The sequence below is a fragment of the Uranotaenia lowii genome, chromosome 3 (genome assembly GCF_029784155.1).
Source record: "Uranotaenia lowii strain MFRU-FL chromosome 3, ASM2978415v1, whole genome shotgun sequence".
NCBI classification, from domain to species: domain Eukaryota; kingdom Metazoa; phylum Arthropoda; class Insecta; order Diptera; family Culicidae; genus Uranotaenia; species Uranotaenia lowii.
This window is the reverse complement of record NC_073693.1, coordinates 203,705,799-203,726,138: the sequence shown is the minus strand read 5'-3', so window position 1 is coordinate 203,726,138 and position 20,340 is coordinate 203,705,799. Positions and strand designations below refer to the sequence as shown.

The window sequence follows — 20,340 nt, the reverse complement described above, 5'->3', positions numbered from 1 at the left end:
GTTTTTCAAAAAGGTCGATAACGTTCGCGTAACATTCTAAAGCGCACCATTAAGATACTTGAAGGTGTTTTAAAGAACCTATATGGGAATTCTAAGCGACATGTCAAAAATGTCTGTCAATTTCTTGTCATGGTATTTGTTTTGTTTATATCTGTACTGATATTTACAAATGGAATTCAAGATTTTTTCGAATTTTTCTCTTAAATGTTAAATAAGATATTCGAATAAATTTTTGATGATGCGAATTTTTGTTATGATTCATATTGTGTACTGAAAGTCCTTTGAACGAAATAAGGTACCTTCTATTGACTACCCCCCACCAAATGACATTAAGTTTAAATACTTATCATTACAATGGCAATTCGCTATTGCTGGATTGGCCGAGAGGCTGGTGAGTTTCATTGCAACCTAGAGAGCAGCGGTTCAATTCTCTAGGCGTGTAAGCAGCTTTTTTAATCAAAACAATATAATTAAAATCAATGAGATAGACCATGATAGACCGGCAACCTAGCAATCTGACATGTGGTTGTCAGAGCAATCTGTCAATTGGATTTTATTTTCGGCGCGTAGAAGTTTCTTGACATTCTCTTAGAAGCTGAATAGCGTTCTCTACAGCCCCCTAAATGAACTTGAAAGTAGCTTTAAGAACTTAAATTTTGGGCTGATTAGCATTCTCTTCAGACACAAACGAGAGCTGATTAAGCTTCTATGGAACCTTTTTAAGGGAATTCTGGTTGCTTGGGGTGTATGTCATTATTTTGAAATTGTTTTCGATGGAATTTCAATTGGAATTTAAGGAATTCGCTCCATTCGGTATCTAATCCAATCAAAAATTTGCCATATTTGCACTAATAATTTTATTTTTTTACTTCAAGCCAACACGAAATAAGCCGTTAAAGAAAACAAGAATGAGGTCCTTAGGCACGACTTCCGGCTGCTGGTGTACAATCCGAAGTCATCGAATTCTCTGTCTGGTAAGTTCCGTTTGAATCGTTTAAATTTATGTAATTATTTGGAGATTGACATTTATCTCATCAACCTTTCTTCTAAAACGTACTTCTTTAAATTTTCTTGCAAACACAGTTTCCGTTGCGGAATACTTCCTATCTGTTGACGCGGACAAATGTTACAGGACAACATTTCCTCTGGGAGTTTCTTCTACGCTATAATTCATCGTCTCTGCGTTCAAGGCCAAAGTAGACCCGGTTTAGGATGCCGACATTAACGGGTTGGAGATGAGATGGATTGCACTGAAATCGAGACCCGGATGAAAGTTGGTAAGACAGCGATAAATTTTATACTTTTTCTCCTAAATTTTATAAACCACTAGCTGACCCGGTGTGCTTTGCTACACCTTTCAAAATCGTATGATATTTTCAGAATTTAATAAATTTTCTATCGTTTTGTTGGCATTATTTTAAATCAAATTATAACATAAGAAACCGCTATAAAATGAGAGCTGCAGCTGGAGTTTCGGATTGCAACACAAATATAACTTAAAATAATATTCTAATACCTGATCTATAAATTGGTGTTAAAGATCTGATAATTTTAATCTGTTTCTTTAAGCTTCGCCGGGTCTCAAATTATCGTACGCAAACAATCCAACTGATAAAATATGGTTGTTTTTGCTTGATATGTTCTGGATTTATGTTAAAAAAATGATAAGAGAGCTCCCCGCTTTCCTTCCCTTCCCCCCATTCTGAATGGAGATCGGGATTTTTAATAATCATATCGATTTTTATCGTTCCAAAAAATCTTCTTGTATCAAATTTTGTTCCATTGGTTGTTAAGTTTTTAAGCTTCACAACAAATATGGAACCCCTTCCTTTCTTCTCCTCTCTACACTGTAAAGCGTAACCAAGTACCTTTCCATGCCATATTTGTTTCCATTTGTTGGCTTCGTTAGCATAAATTGAGAACTTATGCTAACAAAATTGTATTGGGCTCATCTCCCTCCTCCTATGTACCTACTCACTGAAAGGAGGATGGTATCTCAGATTTGTCCATTTCTTGAATTTTGTAAAAAAATAAGTTAGATGAAAGCTTTCTTCTTCCCTTCCTATATTCCCAATTTTATCATCCCATTGCAAGAAAGGAATTGTATGACATAAAAAATATTTTCGTATTGAACTACCATCCCATGCCAAATTTGGTTTTATTTGCGTTGTAAATTCTTGAGCTATGCATAAATTTGAAAGGAAGTACCATCCCCCTCCGTTCTCCCCATTTAATGGAGGGGTTAGAACTAAATATTCACAAAAGTATTTTTTGTACTCAAATACTTTTTGATACCAAATTTTATTTCATTTGCTCTATTAATTTTCGAGTTATGCAAAAAAATTGTATGGAAGCCCCCCTTTCCCTCTTTATATCTTTCCGCTGAAAAAAGTGGGGCTTCAATTAATAATAGAATCATTTCTCGTATCCAAATACCCTCATATGCCAAATTTGGTCCAATTTGCTCGATCAGCTCACCAGTTATACTGAAAATTGTAAGGGAGACCTCTTCTCTCCCTTTCCATCCACCTTTTTGAAGGAGTGAGGGATACCAAACATTCATAGAAGCATTTCTCGTACCCAAATATCTTTCCATGCCAAATTTGGTTTCATTTGCTCTTGTAGTTCTTGAGTTATGCAATGAAAATTGTATGAAACTCCCCTCCCTCTTTCCTTTCTCCTCGCTGGAAGAAGGAAGGGGTCTCAAACAAACATTAAAACATGTCTCGTTCCCAAATATCCGCCCGTGCCAAATTCGGTTCCATTTGCTTAATTAGTTTTTGAGTTGTGTAAAAATGTATAAAAGAGCCCACCCCCCTTTTATATCTGCCTACTGGATAGAGGGAGGGGTCTCAAATAATCATAGAAATATTTTACGTATCCAATTACCTTCCCATGCCAAATTTGGTTTCGATATCTTGATTAGTTTTCGAGTTATATGAAAAAATGTAAGGTAGCCCCCCTCTCCCCTTCATATCATCCCACTGAGAGGAGGGAGGGGTACCTCGTATTCATAGAAATATTCCTCGTTTCCAAATACCATCCCATGCCAAATTTGATACCATTTGCTTGATTGGTTCTCGAGTTATGCGAAAAATTGTCTTTTGTTCGAGAGGCCCCTCCCCCCCTTCATGAGAGAGGGAGGGGTCTCAAACCACAATAGGAACCTTCCCCGGCCTCCAATACCCTCACCTGCCAAGTTTCACGCAAATCGGTTCAGTAGTTTCCGAGTCTATAGGGAACAGACAGACAGACAGACAGACAGACAGACAGACAGACAGACAGAAATCCATTTTTATATATATAGATTACATTATTGACAGGTTTCGGTCGAGGAGCCTCCCAAAAAGCAACATTCAAGCAAGTAGTCCCGGGCTGAGCGGTTGAGTTCAAAACGTTGGCTGATGGATAAATAGTGTTGAATACAAGAGAAAACACTACACGTCTGGTTTGTGACTAAGTTTAATTTTTTGTTGTAAAATTTAAAGAGAATTTATAGAGAAAATAGTTTACAAATTTATAAGTTAAAGTTAAGATAAAATGCTCATTATTGTTATTCATATTGTAATTATTATTGGTTTTTAATGAAATTCTACTGTAAATGATGCATACGGATATTTACATGATTAATATTATATAATTACTTGTAGAAACACGATTCTCGTCAAACCGTTATATTGCAAAAATCGGATATTTACATGAAATAAGCCAAATTATAACATGAAACTTTAAACTATATAACTGTGAAAAAGTTAGGAAAAGTGTATGTTCTGGCTGTGTTAATCATGACGTTGAATAAAATTATCAGATCTCATTATTTTCTTTTACTTTTGCAAAATAATTGTATTCGAAATTTGAATCATTTTCCAACAAGAATCGAACCTAGGCATTACATTTTACAGGCCTGTAATTTCAAAGCAGCCTGTAAAAAATCAGCTCACGTAAAAATAAGTGTCATGCGATTTTTTTTCGACCTGTAAAATTACGGTAAATGTCCTGCTCCTTTTTGTTACAGGATATTTGCCGTAATTTTACAGCAATTAATTTTTGCTGTGTATATGGCCTCCAAAATGATACGTATATACTGGTTTTGCTACATTATATACGATATGTTTACAGGTATATTTGCATGTATATTTGCGTTGCAAATTTGTAATACCCACCAAATGGTTGTCTGGGCTGTGGGAATTCGGACCTCACAAGCGGAGCAGACAATGTCCCAAACCCGACGGATATTCCGGATTCGCGTGGCGAGTAAATAATATAGAGCGAGCTACCGAATGATGTGGTTTATTCAAGCGATCGATAAGGACTAACACATGTGGTTAAAAAGGAAATATAAGATTCTCTCTCTGTCACTGCTGGCACTGTTGGTAGCAGTGATTGTCAATCTGCTGTCAAGAATATCGCACAGGGCCGCACTCACCAACACATAATAAGTTAAATTTTATTGTAGTTTTCAGTTTTAAGTAATAAATATTTTTGGCATAACATCCTTTAATTTTTTTGGCCATTTCCTACATTAAAATACTTCATTGTGCTCAGCAAATTTAAATTGAATTAATATTTTTTTTTAGTATTTAGTTAATTGTAGGGCTCTGAACAGTTCATGATTGATCTGAACACATAATTCAATATAATAATGTATTATAAATGTAATGATGAATTGGTACAAATAAAGATTTTTTTTTAAAGGCATTCAGCATCAAAATTAAAATTTCGAATTTTCCGATTTCCTTTGACCTCCCCTAAGGTGATTTTAGAGGGTAAAAAATCCGAAACTTTGAGCGCTTTGAGGCACCCCTAAATCAAGCCCGATTGAGCTGAAATTTGCACAGGTCGTAAATGTATATGGTCGTTTTTCAAAACTCGATCAATAAATACATCCCATACATCCATTGCCACCTTAATACACACAGCAAAAATTAATTGCTGTAAAATTACGGTAAATGTCCTGTAACAAAAAGGAGCAGGACTTTTACCGCAATTTTACAGGTCGAAAAAAAATCACGTGACGTTTATTTTTACGTGATCAGATTTTTTTACAGGCTGCTCTAAAATTACAGACTGAAAATTTGGAAAGAACGTTCCTATTGGAATTTGTTTTGTTTACATTTTAGAAACCTGATTAAATTTTTTCATTTCTAAATAAAAACAATTTATTTGCAATAAGCACTATTTATAATTATTTTATCTCCTCATGTGTATACTTTCTCCTACACACTACGCCTGGGAACGGAAACGCTTGGATGGAATTTCATTTTAAACGAACCCATCTCCATACAGGTTGCCACGTCAAATATCGCTTTAATTTAGCCAAATCAGCGAGTTTGTATCGTGTATCCGGTTTAATTTGAGCTAAAAAAAAATTAAAAGTTAAAAATCTGTTCTGGATCTCAAGTGAAAAAAAAGTTACCTCTTCTTCCTCCTCCTTGGTTCTGCAAATTGATCGCACCGCTGTTTTCGGAGTAATTGTCACTTTCGCTTAGCTGACTTGTGTAATCTCCTGAATAGTGAAAATGTTGACAGTCGAACAGTTACTAACAGCTTTTGTGATTTTGATTGACAACCTTAATTATCACTGTCCTGGAATTTCAAACCAGCCTGTAAAAAGTCTGCTCACTGAAAATGGTTGCCTTTGAACTGTAAAACTACCGCGAATGTCATGCTCCATTTCGTTACAGAACATTTGCTGTAAATTTGAATGATTTTTCATATTATTTTAAACAAATCAACTTAAATTTGCATGCTTTTTCGATTACAGTCAGTTTTATTTTATAGGTAACAATTTTCAATCACACGTAATAGTCATTATTTTTTTCTGTGCAGATACAACCAAATTGTAGGAATATCTGTGAATTATGTACAGATTAAGCCTACTCCTACCGATTCTAAAAATTCTAAAAAAGAACGGAATTATGCGAACGGATAAAGCTTATAGTGTTGCGACAAGATGTAATTCTACGACAAAATTCAAAGTTTAAAGAAAAATATTACGGAGAAAGTGATTGAAAACGGAGTGAATGTCTGATAATATGTACCAGTTTTGAATAAATTTTCAACAAACGAACATATGTGAAATAGATAATTATTATCAATTGATGTGCTCCCCTAAGTCGAACAATGCCATCATAATCATTGAAAATAGATAGGGAGAATAATCAGGTCCAAGACAGATAACTTCCTAAAATGGGCGAAATCTTCCAATTAACCTAAAGAGATGAAAACCTGAATTTATAGACTAGTAGCACCTGAACCAGCCAGGATGGGTTTCCTGGATCGAAAAAGTATCATTTACTTGACCCTTATAGTGGCTTTATCGGTGGCCCTGATTGCCGTTTGTATCGACGCATACGGAGGAGGAACTAACGATACCGGAAATCCGAAAACGGATGCACAGAAATTGAACTGTGAAAAGGCATCGGTAACAACGGCTACCGGAAGTTTTGTGGATCGTAAGGCATTCTGTCCCGGGGAGCTGATATTCGAAGACAACTTCGATGAACTCAATATGGACAAATGGCAACACGAGCATACTCTCGGAGGTGGAGGAGTAAGTACCTACAGAGATTGGGATCGATTAGAGCACCTGTATCCGTGGTCCAAACAGCCGGTTTAGACCCAAATTCCGACCCGAGCAACCGCACTGGTGATCTATTATACCAGTTTCAATCCAACTTTTTGTAGAGCTGGTATAAGGATTGATCCAAAACTGATGAGATTTGGATCCAATTTGACGCAGTTCTAAACCGTTTGACAGTTAATAGAACACGAGTGCAGTTGCCAGTTTTTTCATTGGATCGGATCTAATTTTTTTGGTTCAATACTTGTATAAATTAGACCCAAGAATAGACCACGAATACAGATGCCCTTAGAACAAAAATTATGCATAAACGGAATTGAAAATGTTAAACTGTATGTGTAAGTGATAGTTTTTATAAAATAATTACAAGGAAAAAAAATCTATTTTTCAGAATGGAGAGTTTCAGTACTATTTGAATCATCGTGATAACTCGTTCGTTGAGGACGGCATCTTGTATATCAAACCCAGTTTTATTGGATTGGAGCCTGGTGGTGAGGAGTATTTGAAAAGCGGCACGCTCGATATCAATGGTGGAGATCCTGGAAACTAGTAAGTGTCACTGTATAGGAATTTTAAGATTGGTCTAGTTAAATTATACCATTTTTCATAAAAAGCTTCGGCTTTCTTCTTTTGAAAAGTTCAATTCAATTTGCAAATGTTATTTAGGGTTCCCTGTGTATTCACTTTTCGTATAAGAAAGTGAAAAAAGCTCAGCTATTGCTGGAACATTTTTTACTTTAAAATAGTTATTAGCTAGTCTTAATATATAATTGTATCGTAATTTGCGAAAAAAGCATGTTTATTTATTTATTCAATCAACAGACCAAGTATAGGTCCAAGTGATGACTTAAAGTTAATGTTACACAAAACATCTAATTATAGCTATTTCTTAATCTATATATACAAAACAGGGAGAGAGAGACAGACCATACAGAAATGTACGAACACGTAAAACTCTTCACTGGATCATGCGATTTGCATGCGATTTTTTTTTTGTTGTGTTCGTCTTCACGCGAAGAGTAACTCAATGGAGAGATAATTTCGAAAATGTTTTTGTGGAATTTGAAATTAATTTTTAGTTTTTATTTGTATCAAATAAAAGTCATGGCACCCAATTTCCATTTTTGTTTCACTCGAATCACCCAGAGTAGGAAGGCGCCAAAAGCAATCAAGACTTACTGATGTGCATCCTGCAAAACTTCGGTTCGGGACTATCGGGAAAATTTCCGGTCATCAAATCTTTCACTGTTTCAATCTTTACCGGATGTCTATGCCTATCGATTCAAACGGACGCCTGGAAACTGAATGACGATTCACAAAATGGCGCTGCGAAGTCGTATGAATGGGAAAGAGATGATGAGCGGCAGAGAGAGACAAATAGTGAAACCGGAAACCTCTCACACTGTGCCGAGGGGTAGGTGAATGCTTATTTCAATATTTGATGAGTAACCAATGTACTGGGAACTCACACCTTACACATCCATCTATCTATAGGAAGTTTTGGCGCCCATTTTTATTGCCAGTGTCTTTTCACGTGGCACCAGTAAAATGGATACTTGGATGTGATTTTCCCTATGGGGTTCCGCAACTACGAAGCATAGCAAAGCCTGTACGAAGAATATTGACAAAATTTGTAATTTTTTTGCATCAGAATCAAGGCAATTCTAAGATTTTTTTTAGATATTCTTTTAGCAACTCAAGCAATATGGCTGTACATTTTCCAATAGACTCAAAACAACCTAATGAGATTGAATTGAAACATTTAATTATCAAATCATTTTTTATGAGTTTTGGTAACACCAATGGAAAGTCATATAACTGTTAAAAGATCACCTTAATTTATTTTTTGTTGATTTTATCCAGTTAGTTTGAGAATTAAAGGTTGTCAATTTTGTGATTTCAAGTAAATTGAATCATTATCATAAAAACGGATTGGAGGATCAGGAAACATTGGAAAATCCACACTACCTTTCATGCTCAGTGGTTAATCGGAACTTTTGAAAATTTTAGCTATATAGGACTTTATCTTGATATTAGATCCAATTATCAGTTTCAAAAGTCAGAAAAAAGGATCGTAATCAATAAAATCATCAATTATTAAAAACTTGAAAGAATATAAAAATTTAATGTTAAGTAAAAAGCATGCCACCTAAAATTTCGAACATTTAAGTATAGAGAAAAATCTGAACCAATACATAAAAATACAAAAAAAGTTTCGTACCAGATATAAGATCTAAAAAAACAATCTGTCAAGCATAAGTAAATTAAAGATTATAAACACTTAAATTCGACCAAAAAATAAAATCAAGATCAACGAAAATCCAGCTTTTAAATTAACGTTTTAATATAACTGAAAATCCAGATTCATAACGCCAAATTTAGAATATTGATTCAAATAAACTATAAAATTCAGAATTAAATTTAATTGTCTGGATTATAGTTTCTCATCTTACGATCATAAACTATAAATTTAAGTAATTTGTGAATATTTTGAATTTTTATTCCAAATACTCAAAATAGATTTGCTTTCATTCAGGGTTGCCTATTAAGAGAAAAATAATCTAAATACAAGAAAGTTTCAATTCTTTTTTTTCTCAATTCTTTAATTCTAAGTGCAAGTTGCCAATCCCTAACTGAAAATTGAAAAAAAGGTAATGATCAAATTTCGAAGACATTTTCAAACATTATATTGATTAGAAAAGTGTTGCTATAAAATGAAATGAATAGTGAGTTTTTCTGAATTGTTAAATATTTGTCAAACTCAGCTCTGTAAATTCACAATAAGATTCAATTAGTGTATTTAGTGCCAAGTCCGAAAAAAGACATTTGAAATAATTAAAAAAAATTAAAAATTAATTTTATATTCATTATTCTTTAAATGTTCCGGGTCCATTTTTTTATTTTTCTATTCTGACGACCATGTTTAAAGAAAACTGTAATGTATTTAAATACAGAGGTTAACACAAATCGAAAATACAACTCAATTTATGACAACTTCAGCAAAAAAGATCAATTTTCAGTTGAAATCAATCTTCAACATTTTTAAAATACTTTATCAGATAGGAGTTTTTGAATAGGAATGACTAAACTAAATTGAAACTTGATAGATTAAGCGTTCTTAAGTTACCGGAACTGATCATTAGCAGAAGTTTATTATACGCTACCTCAACAAGAAAATAAGTTCGCTAAACAAAAGTTAGCGAACTTATTAGAGCAAATCGTATGAGCGTTTTTGTGTCACGAACTGCCGGTTTTGAATATAAATTCATGTATGATATTTTCCATTCCATTAGCGGTTTTTTGAATGAACTTAAAATAATGAAATTCGAATAACGAACCATAATTCTGGATTTTTTTCTGATACAAAGGTATCAGGGTGGCCACAACATTTTCATTTTGAAATTCCCGCTTTTTTCCCGGTTTTCCCGGTTAAAAAAACAAGGTTTTCCAGACTTTTATTGCCCATTTTCTTTGGAATATAGCAAAATTTTAGGCATATTTCATTGACTTCGTTGTTTCATAACACTCAAATCATTGAACACTTAAACGAACTCGATTCTATTTTTAGGTTTTAATTTTAGTATGTGGTCAAGCTTCTATTTCAAATGCTCTTCGCTCTTTTCACCACCTTAGAATTTTCTTCTGATATTCAATCCGTCTTTCATTTCAAGTCTTTAACCCTCACCGATAAAGCCGCAAATTAATTTCATAAAACAAATTCACGGTGATTTCTCTTCTTAAATGATAAAAATAATTCGGCTATAAAAAAAATCAATTACAAAACATCGTTCAAAAAAAGGTATTCATAACATTTTCTTAAAATGATAAAAAAAAGTGGGGGAGGTAGTAATTTGGCTACGACCGCTAAACGTAGAATTACGCAATTGTTTTTTGTCAATGTATAGAATAACAGAACTTATAGTGCATTTTTGAAAGGACCAACATATGAGTGTCAAAATGGCAATATGACGTGACAAATTTCAATCATTTAACAGAATTTAACCATGTGACATAAACCTATCGCCAGAAATAATCTGAGCATGCAGTACATGTGACATAATCGGATCATGCAACATAATCAGATCATGTAACATAATTCGACCAGGTGACCTAATTCAACTATGCAATAAAATCGACCATCTGAGATAATCCGACCATGCAACATAATCGACCATGTGGCACAATCTGATTATGCAATATAATCAACCATGTGACAATATCCGATCATGCAGTTAAATCGAAGATGTGACATTATCTGATCATGCAACATTTTCGACCATGCAACATATTTTGATCATGTGACAAAATCCGACCATGCTACATAACTCGATCATGCAACATAATCCGACCATGTGACAAAATCCAACCATTCAACATAATCGAATCATGCAACATAATCGGACCATGTGACATAATCCGATCCTGTGACAAAATCGACCATGCAACAAATATGTGACATAATCCGACCATGTGACATAATCGGACCATGTGACATAATCGGAGCATGCAAGATAACCAGACCATGTGACATAATCCGATTATGTAACAAAATCGGACCATGTGACAAAATCCAACCATGCAACATTATCGACCATGTGAAATAATCCGACCATGAACATAATCGACCATGTGACATAATTCGATCATGCAACAAAATCGACCATGTGACATAATCGAATCATGCAACATAATCCGACCATGCAACATAATCGGACCATGCAACATAATCGGACCATGTGACAGAATCTGATCATGCAACATAATCCGACCATGCGACAAAATCGGACCATTTGATATAATCCGACCATTCAACATGTGACATAATCCGACCATGCAACATAATCTGACCATGTGACAAAATCTAACCATGCAACATAATCGGATCATGCAACATAATCAGACCATGTGACATAATTGCCCATGCAACAGAAATAGACCATGTGACATAATCCGACCATGCAACATAATCCGACCATGTGACGAAATCCAACCATTTAACATAATGGGACCATGTGACATAATCGACCATGTGACATAATCCGACCATGCAACATAATCAGACCATGTGACATAATCCGACCATGCAACATAATCCGACCATGTGACAAAATTAAACTATGCAACAGAATCAGACAATGTGACATAATCGCCCATGCAACATTATCGACCATGTGACATAAATCGATCATGCAAAATAATCGGACCATGTGACATAATCCGATCATGCAACATAATCCGACCATGACATAATCCGATCATGCAACATCATCGAACTATGTGACATAATCGATCATGCAACATAAATGGACCCTGTGCCAAAATCCGACCATGCAACATTATCGATCATGTGACATAAATCGATCATGCAACATAATCGAATCATGCAACATAATCGGACCATGTGACATAATCCGATCATACAACATAATCCGACCATGAGACATAATCCGATCATGCAACATCATCGGACCATGTGACATAATCGCCCATGCAACATAAATAGACCCTGTGGCAAAATCTGACCATGCAACATTATCAACCACGTGACATAAATCAATCATGCAACATAATCCGACCATGCAACATAACCCGACCATGTAACAAAATCTATCTATGCAACATAATCTCCCATGCAACATAAATTGACCATGTGACATAATCCGACCATGCAACATAATCGGACCATGTGACAATTTGACCATGTAACATAATCCGACCATGTGACGAATTCTAACCATGCAACATAATTGTACCATGTGACATAATCGACCATGCAACATAATCGGACCATGTGACAAAATTAAACCATGCGACATAATCGGACCATGTGACATAATCGCTCATACAACATTATCGACCATGTGACATAAATCGATCATGCAACATAATCGGACCATGTGACATAATCCGACCATGAGACATAATCCGATCATGCAACATAATCGGGCTATGTGACATAATCGCCCATGCAACTTAAATGGACCCTGTGACATAATCTGACCATGCAACATTATCGACCATGTGACATAAATCGATCATGCAACGTAATCGGACCATGTGACATAATCGCCCATGCAACATAAATGGACAATGTGACATAATCCGACCATGCAACATAATCCAACCATGCAGCATAATCGATCATGCAACATAATCAGACCATGTGACATAATCCGACCATGCAACATAATCGGACCATGTGACATAATCCGACCATGCAACATTATCGACCATGTGACATAAATCGATCACGCAACATAATCGGACCATTACACAATCCGACCATGCAATATAAATCGACCATGTGACGAAATCTAACCATGCAACATAATCGGACTATGTGACATAATCGACCATGTGACATAATCCGACCATGCAACATAATCCGACCATGTGACGAAATCCAACCATCGACCATGTGACATAATCCGACCATGCAACATAATCCGACCATGTAACAAAATCCATCCACTATGCAACATAATCGCCCATGCAACATAATCGCCCATGCAACATAAATTGACCATGTGACATAATTCGACCATGCAACGCCACTTGCGATGACCTGTAGGATCCCTGCCACTGCCACTGGAGTCCTCCGCCACTGAACGCCTCCGCCGCTGGCTGTCTACGCTGGTGTGGTGGCCGTCATCGCTGCTCACCGTCATCGTTGCTCACTGGTCCACGGTTGCCACTGAACTACTGCAAATCGATATCTGAGTCGGATTACCACTGGTGGGGTCCACACTCAGATCGAAGCGCAGCAACGGTCTGTTCAGCTTGACGGCAAACAGAGAAAGAAACCGAGTCGATTTTTTTTTTTTTTTTTTTTTTTTTTTGCCAGGAATTTACCACTAGGTGGCATTCTTCCCTAGTCCTGTCGTTTCTTGTTTTATTTCGAAATTGTTTCCAGGGACGGCACGCAGGTCCGGAAACTGATTGTTCTAACGGTAATCAGGTCCGTCTCTATAGGGAAACAAAAAGTCCTGGTGGCATAAAAGACCGGATTTAATTGTTTTAACGGTAATAAAGACCAGATGTATCAGGAAACTGGTTGTTCTAACGGTAATCAGGTCCGTCTCTATAGGGAAACAAAAAGTCCTGGTGGCATAAAAGACCGGATTTAAGGAAACATTTTGTCCGAACGCATGTGCGGTTTTGTTGAGAAACAAATTCGGGTGACGGTACGCAGGTCCGGATCGGACAACGACTAGATTTGGGATAGAAGTTTGGTATTTTTGAGAAAGGTAATTAACTTTTTCTCTTCGTCAGGGCAATTAGATAAAATTTCGCGCAAGTTGTCTGCCAACTCGCAAAGAGATCTTTGATTTTCATAAATTTGGCAGTTAACCAAAATGTGTTTAACTGTAACTGGACAGTTGCACGCGGGGCAAATAGGGGGGTCCTCTCTATCGAGAAGGTAAGATTGGGTAATTCGGGTATGCCCGATACGGAGCCGGGTGAGTGCGGTCCTTTCTTTGGGGTTGGGTCTGTCGGCCCATTTTTGAGTGGTGTTTTTGACTTCCCTTAGCTTGGCTGTTCGGTTTATTGCCCAGTTTTCTTCCCAGGCGAGGGACAGTCTATTGCTAATATAGCGATATGCGTCTTGTTGCGGTATAGGAGTAGGTAGGGGATCGAGATTTGTAGCAATCGAGGCGAGTCGGTCGGCAGCCTCGTTGCCTGGTATGCCTGCATGACCAGGTATCCAGACGAGGGTAGCTTTCTTGTTCAGGGCTTCGTCGGCAATCGAGGATATCCACGGATGTTTGATGTTACCGGATTGAACTGCTTTCAGTACGCTGGCGGAATCTGTGAAAATAGTTGTGGGAGGGGAAAGATTAGTAATGTTTAGTAAGGCGTTGAGTAAAGCATAGGCCTCGGCGCTGAAAACAGAGCATTGTGTCGGCAGAGCGATGCTGCGTTGGTCGTGAGGGTCGATAATACCACACCCGACCCGTCCGTCCGCGGTTTTCGAGCCATCGGTGAAGATATGTGGTGTTGATGAGTATTTGTTCTGGACAAGACTGTAGTAAAATGGTAGAACAGTAAGTGGGTGCTGTCCAGCTTTAATATTGAGGGAAAGGGACAAGTCAATGCGGGGGACTTTTTCAGTCCAATATCGAAACGGAGTCTTTCTCCTAGGACAAGTGTTCGGAAGGGAGGTGTTAGACATTTCGAAGAGTAAGGAGTTTGTGCGAGAAATTAATGGAGCTTCATCGCTGCCACCAATGGCGAGCCATCGTAGCGATTTAGAGGTTAGAGATTTTGCGATAAGATATTTGAATGGATGTTGTCCACTTTCGGCCATGATAGAAACGATAGGACTGGTAACAAATGCTGAGCCAATGATACGAATACATCTGTTGTACAGAGGTTCAAGCTTTTGATATAGAGAAGGACCACATCTACTAACAAGGCCCAAACCGTATAGGGTTGAAGGGAGTAGCCAGCCGTGTAGGAATCGGTAAAGGGAATCGCGATTGGCGTGGCTAGGGGTTTTACTTAGAAGACGAAGTATGTTGATTTTGTTGTTTGTATTTTTCCTGATTTGATTGAGATGCGTAAGGAAGTTCAACTTATCATCAATCCAAACACCCAACAGTCGAGTGCAGCGCACTCGCGGGATGGTTTGACCATTCATTGTTAAGGGGGGTAATTTATTGACCTTTTTCCTGTGAGGGCCAAGATGTAGGAGTTTTGATTTTTCCGGGGAGAACTGGAAACCAATGGTTGGGGCCCAACTAGCTACCTTATTTACGGCTGTTTGTAATCTCTGGCGAGTAAGACGGGCAAAAGGGGAGATGGATATTAAAAGAATATCGTCGGCGTATACTTAGATTTTTATGTTTTCAGGGATAATTTTGAATATGGAGTTTATTGCAATTAGGAAGAGGGTAGGGGATATTACAGAACCTTGGGGAACACCAGTGGGTACGGAATTCGAGCCGGAAAGAGTGGCATTAACAAGAACTTGGATAGAGCGATTAGTAAGAAAGCTTTGAATGTAACTGAATAGTCGATTTTCAATACCCCAATCGTGTAAGGTGCGAAGTATTGCAGTTCTATCAACACGGTCGAAGGCCTTAGACAAATCTAGAGACAAAAGTTCGATGTGTTGGCTACGAGTCAAAGCTTCGTCTAGGATGGTTTCGAGGTGGCATAGGTAGTCGTCTGTGGATCGGCCGGGCCTGAAAGCGAACTGTCGATCGTCCAATAAATGGTTTTCATCAAGGATGGTATTCAGGCGATGGTTGACTAATCTTTCCATGATTTTACCCGTACAGTCCAGCAGAGTTATAGGGCGGTAGCTATCAATGTTGTTGGGATCTTTCTGGGGTTTGGGGATTGGAATGACTAGAGCTCGTTTCCAGATGTCGGGGATGGACCCCTGGTCCCATATATTATTAATGATATCTAGTAGTACTGTTTTGGCCGAGAGGGACAAGTTTTTTAGGAATGGGTAACCTATGTCGTCAAGTCCGGAGGAGAGACCATGGACTTTGTGAAGGGTTGAGAAAAGTTCTTGGGGAGTAAAATCGGAGTTGTATGGACAATGGATGGGAGGAGTTGAATTCGAGGTTGGGTTAGGATTGGTAGACAGATGGTTCTGGTTGGGAAGGGGGCAGGTATTGGAAAAGTGTGAACAAAAGGCTTCGGCAAGGAGGGAGGGATCGTTTGTAAATTGTCGGTTGAGAAGTAGATGGTATTGGTTTTTCCGAGGTTCACCGTTTAGAATTTTTATTTTGCTCCAGAGGATTTTTGAGGGGGTGTTGGGATGGATTTCCTCTGTAAACTTCAACCAACAGTTGTTTTTGGCAGTCCGAACAGCAGATCTAGCAAGGGATCTGGCATTTTTAAAGGCAGTAAGTGCAGAGAGTTTATCAGGGTGGTCTTGGGGTAAACGTCTTAGGGTTCTAAGTGTTTTTCTTCGTTGTTTTATAGCATCTCGAACCTCAGGCCCCCACCAAGGGACAGCTGTTTTCCCAGGGATACCGGTAGTACGGGGAATGAATTTAGAGCCAGCTTCTAATAGGATATCATTGAACTGATGAATGGATATAGTATGGTTTAAGGAAATGAGATGATCGACGTGGTTTTGATATTCTGACCAGTCGGCTTCCTGGTATCGCCAACGGGGGCGCGTAGCGGCAATTGGTGAAGGGTGTTCTAAACTAATCATGATAGGAAAGTGGTCACTTCCACCGCAATCAGCGAGGGCCCTCCATTTGAATTTGGATGCTAATGCACAAGATGTTAAACTAAGATCAATGGCGGAGGTGTTACCTGTATGTGGACATAAGCGAGTAGGTGAGCCGTCATTCAATATGGTGAGGAAGTTGGTTTGAGCAAAATCGCCGATAAAGTTGCCTCTCCGGTCGATGTTTTTACTTCCCCATTCTGTAGAGTGGGCATTAAAGTCTCCAAGTATAATGAAGGGAGTAGGAATCTGTGGAATCAAATCTTCAAAACCTTTTGAATAATCTTGGAAGGGGAGTGAAGGTGAGGCGTACAGAGAAACGATAGATATTTTAATTGGAGCTTCTAATCGAACACAGAGAACGTTCAGGGTTGATTGAATTGTGACTTGTGTGAATGGATAGCCTTTTTTAATTCCAAGACCAACGCCTCTGCTGTATGGATTAGATGGACTTTTTAGAGATAGGAATTGGTAACCGTTTATTATATTAGGGTTGATGGTAGTATGTGGAATAAGAGTTTCTTGAAGGGCGATTATGATGGGCGAATAATTGGAGATTAAAAGCTGAATTTCGGGCAATCGGGTTTTAAGACCAAGAATATTCCACTGAATGGCGAAAATGGTTGAGTTTTTATGGGTGGGACTATTGCGATTGTTTTGGTTGTAGGTGGCCATGGCTATAGGATGAGGGAATCTCGTACAAAATATTGCAAACAGTGGAAAAAATTAAAAGATAGACTAAAAGTAACTTACCGATTAGTTGAGGGGGGAATGGGGGAGATCGATACCTTGACTGGAAGAGTTGTTCTGGACTGACTGGCATACCCGGGCATAACAGGCTTCTGGTCCGGACGGATGGTTAGTTTCTTGTTGGTCGGTGATATGGATTCGGGAGATTCGGTACCTCTGCCGCGTTTTGGGGTGGATGGGTGGATTGGAGAGGAGTCGGTTGTGTCCATCGATGTGGTGCTGTTGGTATCGGTTAGAGTTGAGTCTGAGTCATCACTTTCTCGACTATTTCGATTTTCCAGGCGGGCTATCTTGGCTTGTAGTTCAAGGTTCGTTTTAAGCAGTTGGGCGATTTGTTTTTCCAGGGTTTTGATTTGTAGGCTATTATCAGAAGGAGCAGTTTTGGCGTTGTCCATACGGGCTTGAAGTTTAGATTGGGAATTCAAGCGGGATTTGTATTCCTTGATGGCCTCAGGGTGGCTGAGGCTGAGATCAGTTCGGATCCGGATAATACTTTGTTCTTCCAGGTATCGAGGACAAGTTCTGTTGGTGGTGGAGTGACTGCCTAGGCAATTGTTGCAGTGGGTCGGGTTGGAGTATTCATTCTCACCAGACCCACCAGAAACCGAGTCGATCGACGGGCCCTTTGTTTTATACCTTTCGTAGGTAGGGAAAAACAAAACCCATCAAAGCAGGCGTTGGTGATGACGTCATAATCCTTTAGATAGGATGTCTGTGAGATGGAAAGTTTTCGTGACGCGAGATCTGTTCGCAAATTTCAATTTGCCCCCCTATAGTGTTGCCGTAAGACGTAATTCTACGTCAAAAAAACATCCTACACAAAATCGTTATGGGTTTTTAAGTCATGTTTACAAAAAAAAATTAAAAAATTGTGTGGCAGGACTTTCTCTGAGAATATTCAAAACTGTTCTGAGGGCGTTCAATCTTGTAACTCTCTCGTCACAGTAGATTCAGTTAAAATGTTGTTTCCAGAGGATTAACATTCAGTAATGAATTCATCTTCAAGTGTTATATAAATTTTTACTAAAGATTTATCTCACAGAGAATTGTTTATAAAATCCCCATGTTTTTTTTTAAATACAGGGGGATTATGAAAACTTTTTTTAGGCATTGTTTGATTATATGAACTTATCTTCAATGCTTAAATATGTAATAATCATAAGGATCTTGAAAATAAACCTTTATACTTATACATAACTTTATCAGTTTCTAAAAATCTGTAAATATGAGATTGTAGGACATGATTCCCTGTTAACTTGTGAACCTAAAAATTGCCTATGACTAATTAAGGGTAAATATTGAATAACTATCAATCCTATCTAGACGCAGTGTTTAGATTTATCTAAACATTGCCAACACTAAAAATTGTTACGTAACAAGAATCTTAACATCGTTCATTATTATCCCAAATTCATCTGAATAATTAGGAACAGATTTTGATTTGAAATTCGTTAATTTGGGTGCCGCGCGCTATTCCGATTAAGCACCCTTAACGATTAAGAACAGATATGACCAAAAAAGAATAACTTCTGATTATGAACAAAAACCAGAAATCAGAAATAATCACCTCAGTTGACCCTACCGTTTTCCGAAAAACTTGTCTTCTGTTTTCAGCCAAGTTTTAAAAAGATTATTTGTATTGAAAAGACCAATAATTGGAAAAAAAAAACTAACTAAATTTTTGAATCGTTGTTAAAATTGTTGTTTATACAATTGAGTTTAAGCACAGTTAACTTTCAGACACTGAAAACTGTATCGAAAAGCGATAATTATCGATACCCACTGTTTTTTGCCTGCAGTCCACGATCTACTTGATCAGAAATTTTTAGTTTTGCCGTCAACATGTGGTTATTTGTAAAGATGCAATTCTTGTAAGTCAATCAAACAAGGAAATCATTTTTTGCAACTCATTGTAATAAATTACTAATGAGAAACCATTTAGCATTGTTTTTGCATCGTTTCGAAGTTCTGAATGCAGAACATGAAAATCATGATCTCTATTTTTAGACACGAACGCCATAATGCTGATAAAGTGTCAAAAATAAAACCTAAAAAAATGATCCCTATTTGGAATTCTGACTTAAAAAGTTTTAAAGAAATATGGACATCGAGTTGCATCGTTTTGATTTAACAGTTTTAGGGATTTTTTAACAGCATATCATAGTTTGATATAAAGAAAAACTATTCAATTGTGATTCGCCCATTGTTTTTTCATAGCGTAGTAAAATTGTAGTTTAAAATTTTGCAGTTTAAATTGATTAAAACTTGAATTAAACTAGCTATACTATATTTAAAAAAAAATTAACTTTAGAACCCACGAATTTTAAGTTTGAGATAAAATTTTGATTTATAATTGAAACTGCATTTTCGAAATAAATTTAAAAAGGAACAATGTAATTTTTGTAGTAGCGAACTTCTTTAAAAATATTTTTAGCATGATTCAGTTCTGTAAATAATTAAAAAATATATTTATAATTAATTCTTGAAAAAAAAAAAACCTGAAGTGTTCAAGGGGGGAGTAGGGTCTAACACTTTCAAAAAATCGATTTTTTTAAATTTTTTTTTCTTATTGTAAAACATTTCAAGAATGTTGTGTAAAATTTTCAAGTCAATTGAAGCAAAACTGTAGAAATTATAGGCCTTTATCTCCTCTTATCTGATACTGCAAGAGAGAGAGAGAGCAGAAACTTCAAACGCGTTTTTCTCGAAAGCACATTTTTAAAGTCCGTGGACATCGTCATTTGAAATCTACTTCACCGATTCTTTTCAAATTTGGAACATATTTTCTACATATAAAATACCAAACCCC

At 37.1% G+C, this 20,340-nt stretch overlaps 1 protein-coding gene and 1 long non-coding RNA gene across 2 annotated transcripts in view; both read left to right on the top strand.

Annotated features, from left to right (window-relative positions):
- Positions 1 to 872: 872 nt before the first annotated feature.
- Positions 873 to 3,540, top strand: LOC129751683 (uncharacterized). Its single transcript, XR_008738778.1, has 3 exons — positions 873 to 974; positions 1,084 to 1,277; positions 3,324 to 3,540. It is a non-coding gene; the product is annotated as an uncharacterized LOC129751683 (long non-coding RNA).
- Positions 3,541 to 6,233: 2,693 nt separating this feature from the next.
- The window catches only part of LOC129755015 (beta-1,3-glucan-binding protein-like), a 48,383-nt gene continuing 34,276 nt past the window's right edge, over positions 6,234 to 20,340 (top strand). The window contains exons 1-2 of the mRNA XM_055751315.1: positions 6,234 to 6,553; positions 6,975 to 7,132. Of these exons, the coding sequence (XP_055607290.1) occupies positions 6,266 to 6,553; positions 6,975 to 7,132 (446 nt within the window). The 5' untranslated portion in view covers positions 6,234 to 6,265. The remainder of the gene's footprint in view (positions 6,554 to 6,974; positions 7,133 to 20,340) is intronic.